This window comes from Triturus cristatus, chromosome 11 (genome assembly GCF_964204655.1).
Source record: "Triturus cristatus chromosome 11, aTriCri1.1, whole genome shotgun sequence".
Taxonomy (NCBI): Eukaryota; Metazoa; Chordata; class Amphibia; order Caudata; family Salamandridae; genus Triturus; species Triturus cristatus.
The window spans coordinates 1182591069-1182613467 of NC_140594.1; the positions used below are offsets into that span (position 1 = coordinate 1182591069).

Genomic DNA, 22399 nt, shown 5'->3' on the forward strand with positions numbered 1-22399 from the left:
TCCTTGCAGTGTACCTGGACTCCGACCTAACCATGAGAAGGAATGAGTCATAGGTAGTTTATAGCTTCTATAACTTCCATAACATCCAGAAGTGTGTCCAGCAAAAAAATGCACCTCCTTGAGTTGGCCTACCAAGACCCTTGCTGCAGAGCAGTGTAGATCGACTTCCATCGTGTACCATCACTAGACTGTGACGCATTGAAATGGTAATGAAGTGATAGCACCCTTCCCAAGAGCACCTCTAAACACTGGCACAGGTCCGCCAGCCCCCCTGCTAGTAGTAGGACTCACTTAAAACTCTGTATATGCTGTATCTTGAATTTTGGGAACCTTACCTTTGTGTTTGTTTCCAGATGTTGCCTATTTCAACACTGCAGATTGAGCGTCTTTCTCAAACTGGGCACCCTTAGTTTTGTTTTCATGGAGGCTGCGTGACCGCAAACGCCTGTTCTTGGACTTTGAGATGCTTAGTTCTGTAATCTTTTCCCTGAAGCAATGTAAGAGTGGAAGATCACAGCAGTCGGAAAACTACTGACATCGGAGGCTGCAGAGGGGCGTGTATCTAGATCTCTGTGCCGGCACCAGCAGTGTATTGGTGCTCCTCGCTTCCCTGGGGGCCCGCGTCCTGGAGCAGCATCGATCAAGCATGTCGATCTGAAATAGAGCTAATGTAACATTTTTTATTTAAATAGTTTTTTTATTCTAAGTCTTTGTTTTTCAATTTCTACAACACAAAAGAGAGCGTCACAATAATTCCCAGCACTGTAGCGCATTGGTTATAAATTTGCAGGTATCGGCCTGACTACAGCGTGTACACATTAGATCCTTCCTTTGGAACCAGTGGCGTTGAGTCTCTGAGGATCACAAGATCTTATTCCTCCTCTGTATTTGGGTGTTTCAACTCGACCCTAACCCGGATCCCCTCCCCCTCCCGGTGAATCATCCAAACCATCATAATTCAACCAGAAGCCCCATATTTTATAAAATGTACAAGGGCAGCCTCTGGTTTGGTATGTTACCTTTAAGGCTATCATAAAAAGGTCCATGCCACCTTGCCAGATGCGCAGCCTAGCGGAACATTGAAAAATTTCCCATCCTATCCCTTGAACAATTCTTACGCTTAGTTTCTGGGTTCCTTTCACTTAAAAAAGGGTGTCTTGTTTGCCACTGTTTAGGGGTGTGCCACCTTCCTGCTTGTTGTTGCAGAGAAAAATGTTTGCTAAGCTAATATCCGAACCTTTACAAGTATGAGTTGGGTTACCCCAGTGAACAGCATTATCACCTCCACACAGCATAGCCAGCATCCTGGATGTGCACTGCAGCAGTTATTGTTTGTCAAGTCAGGTAGGAGACTAAAACCAGGGAAATGAAAACCATCTGTATCTCGGTGGGTGTTGGTAAGAGCAGGCATTCAGTACCTGAACGTAGTGAAGGCTGGGGGGACTATACATGTAGGGGGAGCTTCGGTGAGTACACCATTCCCACTCGTAATTGTTAAACCCAGCAGGTAAACTTTTAAGACCACAGCAGTAGGCGCCTGAGCACAGTTTTGGGAGCCACAAGCTTCAGAACTGGGTTTCATTGAAGACCGCTCAGGCTATGTGTGTTGGTAATGTGTTCCATGTTCCTCAACATGGATGGAGGTGAGCAGTCAATGAGATGGTTAACTGAGGTCATGTTCTCCAAAGTCCGCTGAATGCCTGTTTGTTTTGGTACTTTACCCCCTTCAGTCGGCTAATCAGCTCTCCGGAATGAGCTCTTACAAACATTTTTCCAGCCTAGTCTTTTATGGCCTTGGATGCAGCATCCCATGGTCCTCCGGAGTCATTCTATGTGTCCCTCTGCTTGAGTTCTTTCCAATGGAGCATCCTGGTGAATGTCATCTTGCTTGTAATCACTTAGGGGTATTTAGCTGGACGCACTGCTATTTGAAAGTTCAAATGTTTGTATAGTTGTCGGGTCCTCGGGGAATCGCTCTGTGACCAAAGAGCGTAATGTGTTACAATAAGTCGGTTGCGCCACTCAACTGAGTGGAGTCCCCCAGGCTCCAATGCCCCTCAATTGGGTTTCAATAAAGTAGTCAAAAGTTCTACATAGGTTGATGTTTCATGGTGTTTTATTCACACACAAGTTTCTTTAAAGTTTTCTTTTAGCATTATTCCGATGCGGAGTCCAATGCATTTCGGCATTAACATAACATGCTTTCATCAGGGGAAACGTTTCTATAATGTAAACAAAAAACCTATGTAGAATTTTTGACTACTTTATTGAAACCCAATTGAGGGGCATTGGAGCCCGGGGGACTCCACTCAGTTGAGTGGCGCAACCGACTTATCTTGCTTGTAATCGCCATCAAAATCCTTTACGTTCACTGACAAGAAGCCAGTTGTCTTCAGCGAGGGAACTGAAATTCCGTCTCACCACGGACGATGATGGTGTTCTGCCCGTCATCGCGAAGCAAGGTGGCAGATTATATAGAGCTGTAATTCCACTAGGTTAGGGTTTTTAAGTTTGTGTAAACATCATCACTCAGACTGATGCCTGCTTTCTCTCCCCCTTCGTTTGGTGAACACAGGCATGTTTGCACCGACTCAGAGGACTGAAGGCATCTCGACTTCTGATATCATCACGAGGATTGTGAGGGACTATGATGTGTACGCCAGGCGGAACCTGCAGCGGGGTTACACAGCCAAAGAACTTAACGTCAGCTTCATAAATGTGAGTTTTCTCTGTCTTCTGGATGTAACTACCTATTGCTAATCTGTATTTGAGTCACGTTCGTTCTTGAAGAAAAGAGTACTTCTGAATTTTTCATTTAAGACACATATGTGGTTATATGATGAATTAGTCTGTTTTTTATTTGTTTCTCTTATACTTTCATATTTAGAACAAGGTTATATTTGGCTGTAGACTTGTGTGGTAGTTTTCATCGTTCTGACCAATCCGCGATGTCCATTGCCTCTAAGGACTCAAGTGATGGCAGAAGGGAGACTTGACATCGCCAATTGATCTGATTGGTGACGATGGCAAACGAAATGTTTATTCTTCAAAATGCAAAAGTGTAAGAGAAATGCTATGTAAAAAAGTCAAGAACCGTGTCTCACACATTTGATTTTAAAGCTGTTATACAGCACATGTTGAGAACAAGTGTCCTCAGTGAAGAGCGTGAACTGAAGTGGTTGTCCAAGTCATCTGATTCTCCACCCATTTCCACATTGGTGATGTTCCAGCAGTTGATTTTCCCTGCGGGATGTTGTCCTTTGTCTGTCGAAGAGAAATGTTCTATATGGTGGAAAATTGTAGCTGTGGCCTTCATAACCGCTCTTGTGACAGCAGCATGTGAACATCCGTAACAAGTCTGCTGAGGAGGTTTTGGCATAAACCTAGAAGACAATTGTATATGTTACTGTAGCTCACAAACCTAAACGTTTAAAAAATATATATTTTAAGTGTTTATGAAAGGAGACTTGTCTGAGCTCATAAAGCAGGAATCGGGAAAACTGAACAAGGAAGTTTGCTGTTGTCTGCAATGCACACTGCCTCTCTAACCCATGTGTGTCTCCTACAGCAGGAAATGACGCAATAAGCGGGTGCATGGGAGCCTCTCCGATAGATCCTCAAACACACGAACTGCTAAGTTACTTGTGCACCTTCACTGCATAGTCGTCTCATCTGTTCCTGCCCATGTTCAAATCATGCTCACACACACACACACACACACACACACACCCTGAGCAACCTATCCCCCCCCCCGATATATAATAGCAAGCCGGTTTTTGTCAGAATATCTGCATTTTAAATTTAAGTTACTGAGTTCCTGGAGTGCAGCGTTTATTTCTGTTATGCTATAAATACGCTCCACGCCGGCTCCAGCAGTGAGAACGTTGTCCACCTTGGCCTACATCAAAGGATTGGAATGGACTTGGTCTGGGCCTCACTTCTTCCCTCCCATCGGGTCAAATTGTGCTGATTTCTCCCTAGAATAGTTTAATTTGATTATGGTGTTTCTCAGGGTTCTACCTTGTCACCAATACCATTCATTGTCCACCAGGCTGCCCTTGCTGACATCTTGGATTCCTCCAAGACCAACTAGCATATCTGGGCGGATGATCATCCAGGCTCAACGATGAACCTGACAACCTCCACGACCCATCCCAGTCAGTGCTCCACCTTTTGATGCAGGAAAATTGATTCGGTCTTTGTGGTGTCGAAACTCAAATCTTGCTTCTTAGCCCTGTCAACCCTTCCTTCTTCCCTTTGTGTTGTCTGAGGTATTGTCTTCCCCTAACCCCTGGGGACAGAATTTGCAACTTGGAGTGTGACCTGTTGTGTAAACGCCAATTGAATACAGTCTCCAAAAGCGCATTCCATCATCTTCGACTGCTGAAAGGGCTACCGCCTTCGCAACTCTGCTCTCAGAAGATCTTCTTGATCCTCACTGTGGTCATTGCATGCTTGGATTACTCCAACAACTTACTAATGTATCTCTCTTAAAACTCAGTTTGCCCACTTGTTTGATATGAAACATGACCACATCACTCTGGCCCTCAAATCACTCCATTGACTCGCTGTAAAACAAAGAGTAAACCTTAAAATGATACGCTAGTATGCGAGAAGCTAAGGAAATTAAATTTCTTTTAGTGGAAAGATCTGTTATCTTAAAAACATACACTTGATTTTTTATTTGACTGAGCATTTTACCTGCTAATACATGGCCCAGCTCTGGAGAATCATCTGCTGTCCTATGCAAGCCTCCTGGCTTACATGGTAATTACACTGAATAGCTGCTCCTGAAACTGGGAGAAGTCCCGAGGGGCACAACTTATAGGCTGTTATTTTACCACGCTTACACTGTTCATGAAAAACTCAAAACAAATGTATTGAATACTTTTTTCAACACCTGCATTCATCCATCGGAATTGTCCCATGTCTGGATGAGAGTTTCAACTCCCAATAATAGTGCTGGAATACGTCGTCCATATTGAAAATCTACATGCAGTGCTCATTTGTAAAGAATAATTTCTGTTCGAATCAAACGGTAAGCTCCCTTATTTGCTCCAATGCATTTTGGACCATGTGGTCATTCTTCAGGGGGCTCCTGAAACAAAAAAAGATCTTTTTATATGGAATTCTTGGGAAGGCACAACAAAGGTACGGCGTGACTGAGGGGAACTCCTGAAAATAACCCGCTTAACATGTGAATCCACGCTTTGCTTCAGCGTTACCGTGAAACAAAATCAGCACCACGCTCTACGTCAGTGTGGGTTCATCACTGCCTCTCATACCAATACCAAATCAATTCAAAAGAATCCTAGAGTCTCTGCGTTACCCCTCTGTTAGACTGTGGTGAAACAGTGGCCGTACTCCATCAGCGGTGATCAGTCATGATGTCAGCAAATGTGTTCCACACATGATAGGCATACTTATATGCAACCATGGCAACCTCGTATACACATGCTCAACTTCATGCGCATAGGTACGTTTTCTAAAAATGCGGTGGTTAGCATGCTTATGCAAAAACACAGCGACAACAGTTGAAATAAAATAAAGAATTAACCTACACCGTTTCCGTCTTGCGAGGTGCCTGATGTAAAATAGCGCTTACCTGCGGAGTGAAGTCTTGTGATTCACCCACAAGGTAACTTAAGCATGTTTTTAGGGGGGTCGAGGTATTGGGGGGCATAGCCAATTGCTATCCCACTTATAGATCAGATAACTATTTGAAAACCTTGTTGTGTATTGATTTGAACCTAAAATCTACATTGTCTTTGAGCAGTAAATCGGCGCTGTACCTGGATCTCACAGTTAAACACAAGTAGCCTGTATGTTTATTTGTTTTTTATCCAGCTGATTTGGGAGCATGGATCGCTGCGTAGAGCTAGAAAGCTCCTCAAGTCTGTTTGGTAAACAGCATTTCTCCACAGGGGTAGGTAGGGCAATTAGAGAATTAAGTGAACTCAGGAACACATCAGTTCTCCTGCTTCAATAAAAAAATATTTAAAGGTTCGCTTCTTCTAAGAACATTCACCTCACCACTTTATAGCCACCCTCCCCCCCACCCCCCCTTCTCAGTAGTGTAAGGTACCTTTCCACCTTGTACAGGGCCCCTCTACTTCGAGCTAGGTTTGCAGTAAATAAACTACCTCTACTTACATGCGTAAATAGATGAGGCCTAGTTTGAGTCGCAACAGTAATAGTTCTCGATGCAGTGCAGCATGAGGGCTTCAACATCTTGGCCACAGAGGTAAGCATCTGATCACAAAATCCTATCAAATCAGCCCATTTTGCAGCTGCCTTATCAGGCCAACCTGTAAGAGGAGGCTGTTTTTAACTTGTTATTGGTTATCACTAAAAACTGCTCTTTTACATCCGGTACAAATGGACTTTCCTCCTGATTTCTGCACCAAGCTCACTGTCGCTCCATCTCTTGATGACTTGCACTGCTGTGGCGACAACACCATCTCTGCTGCTTTGATCTTTCAGGATCCATCGGCTGCGCTCCACATGCTGTCCCGTCCAACACTACTAAATAGGATGGCGGATCCTATAGGCAACATTACATGTGGTGTGCCGTCAAACGCTACTAAATAGAATGGCGGATCCTATCGGCAACATTACACGTGGTGTGCCGTCCAACACTACTAAATAGGATGGCGGATCCTATCGGCAACATTACACGTGGTGTGCCGTCAAACACTACTAAATAGGATGGCGGATCCTATCGGCAGCATTACACGTGGTGTGCCGTCAAACACTACTAAATAGGATGGCGGATCCTATCGGCAGCATTACACGTGGTGTGACGTCCAACACTACTAAATAGGATGGTGGATCCTATCGGCAGCTTTACACATGGTGTGCCGTCAAACACTACTAAATAGAATGGCGGATCCTATCGGCAGCCATACACGTGGTGTGCCGTCAAACGCAACTAAATAGGATGGTGGGTCCTATCGGCAGCATTACACGTGGTGTGCCGTCGAACACTACTAAATAGAATGGCGGATCCTATCGGCAGCATTACACGGGGCGTGCCGTCAAACGCTACTAAATAGAATGGCGGATCCTATCGGCAACATTACACGTGGTGTGCCGTCAAACACTACTAATTAGAATGGCGGATCCTATCGGCAGCCATACACGTGGTGTGCCTTCTAACGCAACTAAATAGAATGGCGGATCCTATCGGCAGCATTACACGTGGTGTGCCGTCGAACACTACTAAATAGAATGGCGGATCCTATCGGCAGCATTACACGTGGTGTCCCGTCCAACACTACTAAATAGAATGGCGGATCCTATCGGCAGCATTACACGTGGTGTCCCGTCCAACACTACTAAATAGGATGGCGGATCCTATCGGCAGCATTACACGTGGTGTCCCGTCCAACACTACTAAATAGGATGGCGGATCCTATCGCCAGTATTACACGTGGTGTGCCGTCAAACACTACTAAATAGGATCCGCCATCCTATCGGCAACATTACACGGGGCGTGCCGTCAAACACTACTAAATAGGATGGCGGATCCTATCGGCAACATTACACGTGGTGTGACGTCCAACACTACTAAATAGGATGGCGGATCCTATCGCCAGCATTACACGTGGTGTGCCGTCAAACACTACTAAATAGGATGGCGGATCCTATCGGCAACATTACACGGGGCGTGCCGTCAAACACTACTAAATAGGATGGCGGATCCTATCGGCAACATTACACGTGGTGTGACGTCCAACACTACTAAATAGGATGGCGGATCCTATCGGCAGCATTACACGTGGTGTGCCGTCAAACACTACTAAATAGGATGGCGGATCCTATCGGCAGCATTACACGGGGCGTGCCGTCAAACACTACTAAATAGGATGGCGGATCCTATCGGCAACATTACACGTGGTGTGCCGTCAAACACTACTAAATAGGATGGCGGATCCTATCGGCAACATTACACGTGGTGTGACGTCCAACACTACTAAATAGGATGGCGGATCCTATCGGCAGCATTACACGTGGTGTGCCGTCAAACACTACTAAATAGGATGGTGGATCCTATCGGCAGCATTACACGTGGTGTGCCGTCAAACACTACTAAATAGGATGGCGGATCCTATCGGCAGCCATACACGTTGTGTGCCGTCAAACACTACTAAATAGGATGGCGGATCCTATCGGCAACATTACACGTGGTGTGCTGTCAAACACTACTAAATAGGATGGCGGATCCTATCGGCAACATTACACGTGGTGTGCCGTCAAACGCTACTAAATAGGATGGCGGATCCTATCGGCAGCATTACACGTGGTGTGCCCTCAAACACTACTAAATAGGATGGCAGATACTATCGGCAACATTACACGTGGTGTGCCGTCAAACGCTACTAAATAGAATGGCGGATCCTATCGGCAGCATTACACGTGGTGTGCCGTCAAACACTACTAAATAGGATGGCGGATCCTATCGGCAGCATTACACGTGTTGTGCCCTCAAACACTACTAAATAGGATGGCAGATACTATCGGCAACATTACACGTGGTGTGCCGTCAAACGCTACTAAATAGAATGGCGGATCCTATCGGCAGCATTACACGTGGTGTGCCGTCAAACACTACTAAATAGGATGGCGGATCCTATCGGCAGCATTACACGTGGTGTGCCGTCAAACACTACTAAATAGGATGGCGGATCCTATCGGCAGCATTACACGTGGTGTGCCCTCAAACACTACTAAATAGGATGGCAGATCCTATCGGCAGCATTACACGTGGTGTGCCGTCAAACACTACTAAATAGGATGGCGGATCCTATCGGCAGCATTACACGTGGTGTGCTGTCAAACACTACTAAATAGAATGGCGGATCCTATCGGCAACATTACACGTGGTGTGCCGTCAAACGCTACTAAATAGAATGGCAGATCCTATCGGCAGCATTACACGTGGTGTGCCGTCAAACACTACTAAATAGGATGGCGGATCCTATCGGCAGCATTACACGTGGTGTGCCCTCAAACACTACTAAATAGGATGGCAGATCCTATCGGCAGCTTTACACATGGTGTGCCGTCAAACACTACTAAATAGAATGGCGGATCCTATCGGCAGCCATACACGTGGTGTGCCGTCAAACGAAACTAAATAGGATGGTGGGTCCTATCGGCAGCATTACACGTGGTGTGCCGTCGAACACTACTAAATAGAATGGCGGATCCTATCGGCAGCCATACACGTGGTGTGCCGTCAAACACTACTACATAGAATGGCGGATCCTATCGGCAGCCATACACGTGGTGTGCCGTCAAACACTACTAAATAGGATGGCGGATCCTATCGGCAAGATTACACGTGGTGTGCCGTCAAACACTGCTAAATAGAATGGCGGATCCTATCGGCAGCCATACACGTGGTGTGCCGTCAAACACTACTAAATAGGATGGTGGGTCCTATCGGCAGCATTACACGTGGTGTCCTGTCCAACACTACTAAATAGGATGGCGGATCCTATCGCCAGCATTACACATGGTGTCCCGTCCAACACTACTAAATAGAATGGCGGATCCTATCGGCAGCATTACACGTGGTGTCCCGTCCAACACTACTAAATAGAATGGCGGATCCTATCGGCAGCATTACACGTGGTGTGACGTCCAACACTACTAAATAGGATGGCGGATCCTATCGCCAGCATTACATGTGGTGTGCCGTCAAACACTACTAAATAGGATGGCGGATCCTATCGGCAACATTACACGTGGTGTGACGTCCCACACTACTAAATAGGATGGCGGATCCTATCGGCAGCATTACACGTGGTGTGCCGTCAAACACTACTAAATAGGATGGCGGATCCTATCGGCAGCATTACACGGGGCGTGCCGTCAAACGCTACTAAATAGGATGGCGGATCCTATCGGCAGCCACACACGTGGTGTGCCGTCAAACACTACTAAATAGGATGGCGGATCCTATCGGCAACATTACACGTGGTGTGACGACCAACACTACTAAATAGGATGGCGGATCCTATCGGCAGCATTACACGTGGTGTGCCGTCAAACGCAACTAAATAGGATGGTGGGTCCTATCGGCAGCATTACACGTGGTGTGCCGTCGAACACTACTAAATAGAATGGCGGATCCTATCGGCAGCCATACACGTGGTGTGCCGTCGAACACTACTAAATAGAATGGCGGATCCTATCGGCAGCATTACACGTGGTGTCCCGTCCAACACTACTAAATAGAATGGCGGATCCTATCGGCAGCATTACACGTGGTGTGCCGTCGAACACTACTAAATAGAATGGCGGATCCTATCGGCAGCATTACACGTGGTGTCCCGTCCAACACTACTAAATAGAATGGCGGATCCTATCGGCAGCATTACACGTGGTGTCCCGTCCAACACTACTAAATAGAATGGCGGATCCTATCGGCAACATTACACATGGTGTGCCGTCAAACGCTACTAAATAGGATGGCGGATCCTATCGGCAGCATTACACGTGGTGTCCCGTCCAACACTACTAAATAGGATGGCGGATCCTATCGGCAGCATTACACGTGGTGTCCCGTCCAACACTACTAAATAGGATGGCGGATCCTATCGGCAGCATTACACGTGGTGTCCCGTCCAACACTACTAAATAGGATGGCGGATCCTATCGGCAACATTACACGGGGCGTGCCGTCAAACACTACTAAATAGGATGGCGGATCCTATCGGCAACATTACACGTGGTGTGACGTCCAACACTACTAAATAGGATGGCGGATCCTATCGCCAGCATTACACGTGGTGTGCCGTCAAACACTACTAAATAGGATGGCGGATCCTATCGGCAACATTACACGGAGCGTGCCGTCAAACACTACTAAATAGGATGGCGGATCCTATCGGCAACATTACACGTGGTGTGACGTCCAACACTACTAAATAGGATGGCGGATCCTATCGGCAGCATTACACGTGGTGTGCCGTCAAACACTACTAAATAGGATGGCGGAATCCTATCGGCAGCATTACACGGGGCGTGCCGTCAAACGCTACTAAATAGGATGGTGGATCCTATCGGCAGCCACACACGTGGTGTGCCGTCAAACACTACTAAATAGGATGGCGGATCCTATCGGCAACATTACACGTGGTGTGCCGTCAAACACTACTAAATAGGATGGCGGATCCTATCGGCAACATTACACGTGGTGTGACGTCCAACACTACTAAATAGGATGGCGGATCCTATCGGCAGCATTACATGTGGTGTGCCGTCAAACACTACTAAATAGGATGGCGGATCCTATCGGCAGCATTACACGGGGCGTGCCGTCAAACACTACTAAATAGGATGGCGGATCCTATCGGCAGCCATACACGTGGTGTGCCGTCAAACACTACTAAATAGGATGGCGGATCCTATCGGCAGCCATACACGTGGTGTGCCGTCAAACACTACTAAATAGGATGGCGGATCCTATCGGCAACATTACACGTGGTGTGTTGTCAAACACTACTAAATAGGATGGCGGATCCTATCGGCAACATTACACGTGGTGTGCCGTCAAACGCTACTAAATAGGATGGCGGATCCTATCGGCAGCATTACACGTGGTGTGCCATCAAACACTACTAAATAGGATGGCGGATCCTATCGGCAGCATTACACGTGGTGTGCCCTCAAACACTACTAAATAGGATGGCAGATACTATCGGCAACATTACACGTGGTGTGCCGTCAAACGCTACTAAATAGAATGGCGGATCCTATCGGCAGCATTACACGTGGTGTGCCGTCAAACACTACTAAATAGGATGGCGGATCCTATCGGCAGCATTACACGTGGTGTGCCCTCAAACACTACTAAATAGGATGGCGGATCCTATCGGCAGCATTACACGTGGTGTGCCCTCAAACACTACTAAATAGGATGGCAGATCCTATCGGCAGCATTACACGTGGTGTGCCGTCAAACACTACTAAATAGGATGGCGGATCCTATCGGCAGCATTACACGTGGTGTGCTGTCAAACACTACTAAATAGAATGGCGGATCCTATCGGCAACATTACACGTGGTGTGCCGTCAAACGCTACTAAATAGAATGGCAGATCCTATCGGCAGCATTACACGTGGTGTGCCGTCAAACACTACTAAATAGGATGGCGGATCCTATCGGCAGCATTACACGTGGTGTGCCCTCAAACACTACTAAATAGGATGGCAGATCCTATCGGCAGCTTTACACATGGTGTGCCGTCAAACACTACTAAATAGAATGGCGGATCCTATCGGCAGCCATACACGTGGTGTGCCGTCAAACGCAACTAAATAGGATGGTGGGTCCTATCGGCAGCATTACACGTGGTGTGCCGTTGAACACTACTAAATAGAATGGCGGATCCTATCGGCAGCCATACACGTGGTGTGCCGTCAAACACTACTACATAGAATGGCGGATCCTATCGGCAGCCATACACGTGGTGTGCCGTCAAACACTACTAAATAGGATGGCGGATCCTATCGGCAAGATTACACGTGGTGTGCCGTCAAACACTACTAAATAGGATGGTGGGTCCTATCGGCAACATTACACGTGGTGTGCCGTCAAACACTACTAAATAGAATGGCGGATCCTATCGGCAGCATTACACGTGGTGTGCCGTCAAACGCTACTAAATAGAATGGCGGATCCTATCGGCAGCATTACACGTGGTGTGCCGTCAAACGCTACTAAATAGAATGGCGGATCCTATCGGCAGCATTACACGTGGTATGCCGTCAAACGCTACTAAATAGGATGGCGGATCCTATCGGCAGCATTACACGTGGTGTGCCGTCGAACACTACTAAATAGAATGGCGGATCCTATCGGCAACATTACACGTGGTGTGCCGTCAAACGCTACTAAATAGAATGGCGGATCCTATCGGCAACATTACACGTGGTGTGCCGTCAAACGCTACTAAATAGGATGGTGGGTCCTATCGGCAAAATTACACGTGGTGTGCCGTCAAACACTACTAAATAGGATGGCGGATCCTATCGGCAGCATTACACATGGTGTGCGGTTAAACACTACTAAATAGAATGGCGGATCCTATCGGCAACATTACACGTGGTGTGCCATCAAACACTACTAAATAGGATGGCGGATCCTATCGGCAGCATTACACGTAGTGTGCCGTCAAACACTACTAAATAGGATGGCGGATCCTATCGGCAACATTACACGTGGTGTGCGGTTAAACACTACTAAATAGGATGGCGGATCCTATCGGCAGCATTACACGTGGTGTGCCCTCAAACACTACTAAATAGGATGGCAGATCCTATCGGCAGCTTTACACGTGGTGTGCCGTCAAACACTACTAAATAGAATGGCGGATCCTATCGGCAGCATTACACGTGGTGTGCCGTCAAACGCTACTAAATAGAATGGCGGATCCTATCGGCAGCATTACACGTGGTGTGCCGTCGAACGCTACTAAATAGAATGGCGGATCCTATCGGCAACATTACACGTGGTGTGCCGTCAAACGCTACTAAATAGGATGGTGGGTCCTATCGGCAACATTACACGTGGTGTGCCGTCAAACACTACTAAATAGAATGGCGGATCCTATCGGCAACATTACACGTGGTGTGCCGTCAAACGCTACTAAATAGAATGGCAGATCCTATCGGCAACATTACACGTGGTGTGCCGTCAAACACTACTAAATAGGATGGCGGATCCTATCGGCAACATTACACGTGGTGTGCCGTCAAACACTACTAAATAGAATGGCGGATCCTATCGGCAGCATTACACGTGGTGTGCCGTCAAACGCTACTAAATAGAATGGCGGATCCTATCGGCAGCATTACACGTGGTGTGCCGTCAAACGCTACTAAATAGAATGGCGGATCCTATCGGCAGCATTACGCGTGGTGTGCCGTCGAACACTACTAAATAGAATGGCGGATCCTATCGGCAACATTACATGTGGTGTGCCGTCAAACGCTACTAAATAGGATGGTGGGTCCTATCGGCAACATTACACGTGGTGTGCCGTCAAACACTACTAAATAGAATGGCGGATCCTATCGGCAACATTACACGTGGTGTGCCGTCAAACGCTACTAAATAGAATGGCGGATCCTATCGGCAGCATTACACGTGGTGTGCCGTCAAACGCTACTAAATAGGATGGCGGATCCTATCGGCAGCATTACACGTGGTGTGCCGTCAAACACTACTAAATAGAATGGCGGATCCTATCGGCAGCATTACACGTGGTGTGCCGTCAAACACTACTAAATAGGATGGCGGATCCTATCGGCAGCATTACACATGGTGTGCGGTTAAACACTACTAAATAGAATGGCGGATCCTATCGGCAACATTACACGTGGTGTGCCATCAAACACTACTAAATAGGATGGCGGATCCTATCGGCAGCATTACACGTAGTGTGCCGTCAAACACTACTAAATAGGATGGCGGATCCTATCGGCAACATTACACGTGGTGTGCGGTTAAACACTACTAAATAGGATGGCGGATCCTATCGGCAGCATTACACGTGGTGTGCCGTCAAACACTACTAAATAGGATGGCGGATCCTATCGGCATCATTACACGTGTTGTGCGGTTAAACACTACTTGTTTCCTTGCATTGACTGTCTGTAATGAAAGTATGCTCTTCAAGTCAGTATGCCTAATCCATAAGGTAGTGTTCGCTTCTGTTGTTCTCAATTTACTAGGCACTTTCAGCACTATCGTCCTATCAGAGGTCTCCTATCCAAAGGCAAATTCTCACTCAGGATTCCCAAGTTTCGTTTAAACCCTAAGAGCGGACGAGGCCAAATTTCACAAACTTCTAAAATCCTGGCTCTTTTTCTGATGCCCTTATTTGCTGTTCTCTGTAGCAAGTGACTCTGTAGTTTTGTGACCTTTGTGTTTTCTAGCACCAATGTACATCTAGTGTGTGATTGTTTGCACTCTACAGACCCCAACAATGACTATATTTGATAAATACATATGACACAACATTGTTGTGTGCACCCGTTCTTGTTTCCCATCATTCACTATATTGATTTCACGAGATTGAGGCCCATCTCTGCTGAGGCAAACCTTTACCCTCAAGATAAAAAGTTTAGCACGAGTGCTAGTTAGCAGTGGTTGGTCGATTGCTATATGGACAACTGTTTCTGGCAGCAGTTTTCAGCCGACCTTATCAAAGACCATTGATACAAATAACTATAGAGTCTCAGGGCTGCTCAGAGTGTAGATGTTTTTATTATTCTATTTAAAAAAAATGTTATAGTGTGCAGAGAGACAGTACATTGTCCACGTTGCTTGTCCTGGCAGTGAAGCTCATCTGCTCAATGGGGCAGATACATCCTACTACGATTTGTCTATAAAAGATTTCTCCACATCGCGCACTATTTTGCAGCTTACTCTCCAAATTAATTTCATCTGGGTTTATATGGACTTCACAGATTAATATTGCAGATGCTACTTGTAAGTTTTGGACTTGCTACATGCCTTTGGTGCTTGACTACTTGTGACTCCCTCTTGTTAACTGTATTGTCCTCTGTACTGAGGCGGAGCCATGGCTCCATGGCTTGGCCACCTGAGTGGACCCACTGGTGGAAGCCGACCACTAATCCTTCTTAATCCGCTCTTGAGTTTCCTCCGTAATCGTCGAGATTGACATCTCGTACCACCTCGTAACCTTTTTCTCAGTCACGGAGTTCCGCTTTATAATCCTCTGTAATCCTATGTCTGCCATATTGCTGTGATTGGTTACCTTTCTTTTGTGTCCATTTATTGTATGATTAATATTTTTATTGGGGGTAGTTAGCCACGTCTGCTCAATATTCAGTTATGAAAACGTATTGCCAAAGTATCAGGATATATATATATCAGTTCAAATGACTCCACACCAATGCAATTAAGACATGGTGGCTCCAGGACGCTTGCCTTAGAAGAGGCGGGTCTACATGCCAGAGCATCATGTGACCCGGATTAATGGGCATCCGCAAAGCGGATCTGTTTACCAATATACAGTCACGTGCTCCAATCATTCATCGCCTTCAACACTGCAACTAGTGGCACAAAGCAAGAGATGCCTCCTTCCCCTTGGCTGATCTCATAGCTTTCTGTTCAAACACCATTTCTGGAACATTTGCGGATGTGCCAAGATGCCTGAAGCAAAGTCAACTCAAAGTACATCGGAACTAATAACTTGTGCATTGTAACTAACAAGGTTTCATAATATAAATGTGGTGCACTGTGGAGTCTGAGTAATTATCAGGATCAGCGTGGCTAGCCCTACGGTCAGTTCATCTCAGTCCTTGGTCTCATTGAAATCCTAATCCAGTCCAGCTCTTCGCAGCAGAGGACTAGTAGAGTTCGCCAAATGACTGTTTCTCATTTGTGTTTGCTGTTTTACTTAAGGGCAATTTCCACAACTCCTCCTCATTTCATATACAAATATTGTCTCTAAATGTGAATTTCAGTTGATCAAATCTGTTGTTGAAACTCTTTTAGTTTGCCCTAATCTCAACTCTCTTTGGCTATAATGTAAGTCATCCTAACACACTTGTGCCGGTTACCTTGAGGGCAGTCGTCTTCTGACTTGCGATCCCTGGTACTTTTGAGCCCATTTTTCCTCTTGGTTCCACCTTATGTACCACTTACCCAGAATTACGATGCTGTCGCACGCTCTTTTTGTTATGAATAATGCCCTTCCTAAAGACTGGTAGGAATACCATGTGTAAAGTCACCAGCTTCTCCTGTTTGAGTCTTACCAGCCTGTTCCCTGCCAGTCAGATGACTGTACCTCTGGGGTTGACAGGCAATTGATCGTTTATGTCAACAACGTTCGCCTACAAAGTCATTCGGAGCCTTCAGACTGCCTTCCCTAATACTATCACCAGTTCTGCCTAATTAGTACCAAATGTAGTCAAAATGTATTCCAACAGAACAAGTGCACTTTCTGCCACAAAGTCCGCAATTTCTTGCAGTAGTGTTATGTGTGCTTCCATCTTGCCCTGACGTGAGTCCCGAGCGGTACAAAAGGGGGTGGTGATGGACGGAGCATCAGAACCAATCAAACACTCACACCCAGTCAACAGATCTGGGTTTTATCCATCACCGTTCTTTAGCCCACTCTGCCACCCCAGTTCAGACATGACCATATGCAAATCAGTCTGACACTGTGCCTCATGGGAACAGTCCAGCCCAAACTGCCAAGCCATGTCTTCCCTGGACCGGAAACAAGCATCCTAGGACCGGTTTCTGGCATTTCAGCCGTCTTCAGCCAGGCTTGCTTGAATCCAGAGGCAAAGTGAGCAAGGGACTCACGTCTGAGCATACCCTGCCAACTTATGGCAAACAAAGCGGTACAAAAGGGGGTGGTGATGGACGGAGCATCAGAACCAATCAGCTCACTGCACCACTGGAGTTAAGCTAGCCTGGCTGATATGGGGTGATGCCCCGAAACCAGTCCTAGGATGCTTATTTCCTGTCCAGGGAAGACCCTGCCTGGCTGTTCAGGCTGGACTGCCCCATGAGGAACGGGGTCAAGGCTGATTTGCATATGGCTGGGTCCAAACTGGGGTGGCTTGGTGAGCAAAAGAACAATGGATTAAATCCAGATCTGTGACTCGGGGTGAATGTTTGCATTGTTCCGCATTCCGTCCCATCAACTTTTTTTCTTCCGCTCTTTTCTGTCTTGGATGTTGGCACCTAAAAGCTGTGACACTATCTATATAGAATACAATGTAGAATCATTATGTAAATCTCTATATGGACAACAATTGTATTATTCTGTTCAAATAAATCAAGCCAGATGTTAGAATCATTGTATGTATTAGTTCCTTTAATTACCATGTGCCTTTTACCTTCCAAAGGTTCCCTTGTTCTGGCAATAACCGGTTAGATCCTGTAGCCCTCTTTCAGATTTTCCCATAAATGTCCCATGGTAATTTATCCAAACACCCCTCTTTGCCACTCGATGAGTTATTATGGTTGATCTATCAAGCACGTTGGCTACGGAATGCAGCAATGGGGGCAGCAGCCCTGGTTATAAAAACAAATAACATTATGTTGACTTGGCGGTACAAAAGGGGGTGGTGATGGACGGAGCATCAGAACCAATCAAACACTCACACCCAGTCAACAGATCTGGGTTTGATCCATCACCGTTCTTTAGCCCACTCTGCCACCCCAGTTCAGACATGGCCATATGCAAATCAGTCTGACCCTGTGCCTCATGGGAACAGTCCAGCCCGAACTGCCAAGCCATGCCTTCCCTGGACCGGAAACAAGCTTCCTAGGACCGGTTTCTACATTGGTGCTTTAAGTTCCTTCACCTACTACTGCAGAGGCAGTACCAGAGTTCATACAATACTTTGTCTCAGCAGTTAGTTTTTATAGCTTTTCAGGATGTGAAGATGGCAGTAGCAGCATTATGTGCTGCGACTACTTAACTCTCTGCCCACCTCCCTGCAGACTGGTAGTGCATAGAATTCCTTCAACATGGGTGTGGAATTTAATAAAACTATTTACTTGTCCATGGGGCAGGTTGCTTCATAAATCTGCTTGTCCTGTAACAAAATCCACCTGTCCCTTTTGTGCCATGTAGTGTAGCGACAAATTATGGCAGCAATCTCATTATATAAGAGCTCTGATATAGCCTCTCTTATTATGACACAGCTCCTACCATAGTAGTGTTTGTATACTAGCAGTTCTACTATATTGCCACGTGTCCGCAGATCTACATACTGGGGCTGAAGGTAGTGGTAAGCAATAGTCCTAGGATTGGAATGCCCTTTTGAGTCTGTACAAACCTACTAACTTGCATGTTTTAAGGGTTTTCACCAACGCTTCTTTTATTTTTTCCCATACTGAGAAAGGTTGGAAATTTACTCCTGACAATGGCAGACGTAAAACATCTTCCAGGGTTGGGAAAAATGTGAATGGAGGGAAAGTGAACTTGCAAACGCTCAACAGATTTTCGCATGAGAAAATCTACACATGCATGTTTGCTCATGCTAAAATGCAGTTTACAAATATTTTCTATTACTACGATTTCTTGACCAACTTCTGTAAATTATTGTGAGTTCATGAAAGCCGTACATCTGCAAGGAGATATACTATGGGTGCACTTTTGAGGTTTCTTTAATAATTGGGCCCCTAATTAGGTCTGGCGTTAACCAAGACCTTTTGTATTTGTTATTATTTTATCTCTCGATCGGCTGGCTTTACTATTAGTGACCGCATTTTGCTGTTTCACAAGGAGCATATTGGCACGCAAAGTAGTTTTGTTCAGTGGCAGAAACTAATGTGGCAATGTGTGCTTTTTGCCAATGCTTGTAACAAAGGTGAGGGCCCGGCAGCTCCCACACCAATAAGGTTTTACAAAAACAAGACACACATTGACAAAACTAAAAGGCTGACCACCAATGTCAGACCCACTGACTTTGCCAGTGCTTGTTTATTTTGATGTTTCCCATAATCTTGTTGAAACTGGTTACACTGATTTTCCATTAGGAATATTTTTGGGAAATACTACCATGCATCAACAGATTTTATAAATGATGCTGCAAAGCAATGGTACCTAAAATGTTACAGCAGTTTAGCAAAATGTTTGTTCCCTAGTATAATTGTTTTGTGATCATTTTATTTTAAAAGCAAAACATTATCCATCTTGCTTTCAAGCTTCTGCAAATATTTGCATCTAATCCAAGAGCATTGTGGGAGCATTATGTATAGCCTCATACTGCTAAACTTTGATAGCGTGTTTACACATGTTTATGCTGTAATCGCTGTCAGTAGTTCAGTCCGAGCTTGCAACATTTCCTTACGCGCACCCTAATAATAAAGGCTTTGCATTAATGAACCTTAAATAAAAGTTTGAACAGCATTAACATATGAACACACAAATGTTACCTTAACTGCAGACAATGCCGATCCCTGATCCATAATGCGGTACTATAAACTGGCAGCCAAAGAGTTTGTGCTGCAGGGGGTTGGGCCTACTTATCCCAAGGACAAAATACACATGAAAACTTGTTGTCCTTGACCCCAACAATATGTCCTGGGCGTCGGGCAATAGGAATTCCACACCCCTGCCTACAAGCTGTTTCATAGGCTTCCAGATTGGCTTCCCACAGTGCCCCATGAACCCTGACTCACTCGAACAGAAAGCAGAGGGGGTACGGCACACTGCCTTAACCTTTTGTCTGGTACAGGCTAACCTTATTGAGGTGCAATCTGTCTCTAGCAACAGAGATTAGTGTTTTTAGACGAGGAAAAGCCTTCCTGCTCAAGATGGCTTGTACATTCCCCAAAAAGTCCCCGTCATATGTGCTAAACTCCTCACCTCAAGCACTGCAATGGACACACTTCTTAGTGGACAGAAGGACACATCTAAAAGACAACATCATGAGACGTGATATGTTTACTCATTTGAAGGCCACTATATTTATATTTTTGAAAGGAAAGCGGTAAAAGCTCTGGTAGACGTACTGCCAAGCCAGACCTAGAGAAGGGCTGCTGACAGAGCGGTGTGCCGATGATCACTGTCTGGACTCGGGCGCTATTGGCGCAGCAGGAGATGAAGAAGCTTCGAACACTGTCGCTGCACTTCATCTCTGCAGGCACAATCGATGATGGACTACTTTAGACACCCTGCCAGAGGCACCTCTGCAGAAGATTTTGAGGGCTGACACACGAGAGCACAGAAAACCGGAAAGTCTATGGGCAAAAGTTAATTGTTTGTGCATAAACTCCATCTATACTGTTGTGCCAGGCAGAAGATAGATGCCAGCAGCACGCTCTGTATTTATAAATACTTCCTTACTTGACTTATGATGCAACATAAGGTGTAAATGCACTCTAATATGTGGTTATTTTTTAAGAAAATACATTTGGTTTGAAAAAAACACTGCATAAAAAAACAACACCTGAGAAATATTAGCTAGCATGTACAGTCTTGTCTTTCTGAACTGGGTTGTTCAGTTATTCATGAAGGTTGGGTTGACAGGATTCACTGTGGACTTGCGCTCAGAAAGATTGTATGTGCCATTGTGATCTTTCTTTTGATGGATAATACTTCTAAAGGCAGATTCATCACCTTTTGAAATCCCCCAGATACCAGACTGAATCCAAAAATTCTTTTTAGAAATTGCCCCGCACTGTGATCGGTCTCTGCGAAAGCCACGTTCCTACTGTGAAGTTACTGTACCTTTTCTTCCATGCCCTTTGGAAATCTGCAGCGCTCTTCCTAAACTTTTCTCAGTGCTTTACAAACCTCCAAAACATTTATGGACAGTGTGATAGAGGTTATGTAATGCTGCCGCCCACACCCAAAGACCACTGGCTTCATGCTGTGCCACACATACAGGAGGCAGATGCTGGGTGCAGACCTGCATGTTGTCTATCTTTGGTGTGTTGGTTCCAAGCATGATTAGAAGTCATGTGGCAAATGCCCCTTGTCGCTTCCGATGACCAAGGAAACGGGACGCAAATCTGTATGTTGCCGAACACATGAAATGAAGTTGGTTGTGATTCAAGTCCTGGGGCAGATCACCATCTTCCAGCAAGACCAAGATGAAGTTGAAAAAAGTCTTAGCAGAAGCACAAGATTTCCAGGCAGCTGATCTCTCCTTATCACTCCAGAGACAGATCGTACAGTCTGCAATCTAAGGGCCTGACTTCTCGCCAGTTGTCTCACTCCAAACCCATCCCCCAGCTGGAAGCTGATGCCCACAGGGCATGTGGTCACGCAGGGGTAGTGCTCGAAAATCGTCCGGATCCAGTCTGATGCCTGGGCAACATTCTAAGGTAAGAAATCTGTGACTGGATAGAGGCTCTACCAGATAAGGCGTTACCGAAGGTAAATAACTTTTTTTTCACTATCATGCCTGGATGTGCGATACTACTTTTTTCAGGGATGTGCAGGCATGCCTTATTGATCTGCCGTTTGATGGCTCCAGGCAAATTCTGCATTGGAGTGATTAGAAGGTAGTTGTCATTGGCCTGCGTCTTGGCGTGCTATCTCTGGCCTGCCAGTTCCACCAACATTAACATAAGTTTAAAAGTTACTCCTAGAGATGGCTGCTAGAGGCAGCCATCTCACTCTTTTCAGAGGCTGTCCCTTTCTAGGTGCTTGGGGCGTGATGATGGCAGCGACCGTGGCCACCAGTGAGGTCTGTCCTCCTGTGTCTCTTCACTTGCTCTGACATATGCCAAGATTCTCTGATTCCCCCTTGGAGGGCCTTCTGCAGCCGCTATGCTGCAGAATGTTTTTGTCTCCCTGGCTGGTGTATTGTTACCTCAGTCAGTGGGCAGGTCCTGCAGGTTTTTCAAAGTCTCAGGCTGATTTTGGACCGTCAGTTCCTG

At 45.9% G+C, this 22399-nt stretch overlaps 1 protein-coding gene across 5 annotated transcripts in view; it reads left to right on the forward strand.

Annotated features, from left to right (window-relative positions):
* PCYT1A (phosphate cytidylyltransferase 1A, choline) overlaps positions 1-22399 on the forward strand; it is a 185770-nt gene that overhangs the window by 156092 nt on the left and 7279 nt on the right. For all 5 annotated transcript variants that reach the window (XM_085635974.1, XM_085635976.1, XM_085635975.1 and 2 more), the window contains one exon: positions 2576-2718. In XM_085635974.1, coding sequence (XP_085492100.1) covers positions 2576-2718 — 143 coding nt within the window. The remainder of the gene's footprint in view (positions 1-2575; positions 2719-22399) is intronic.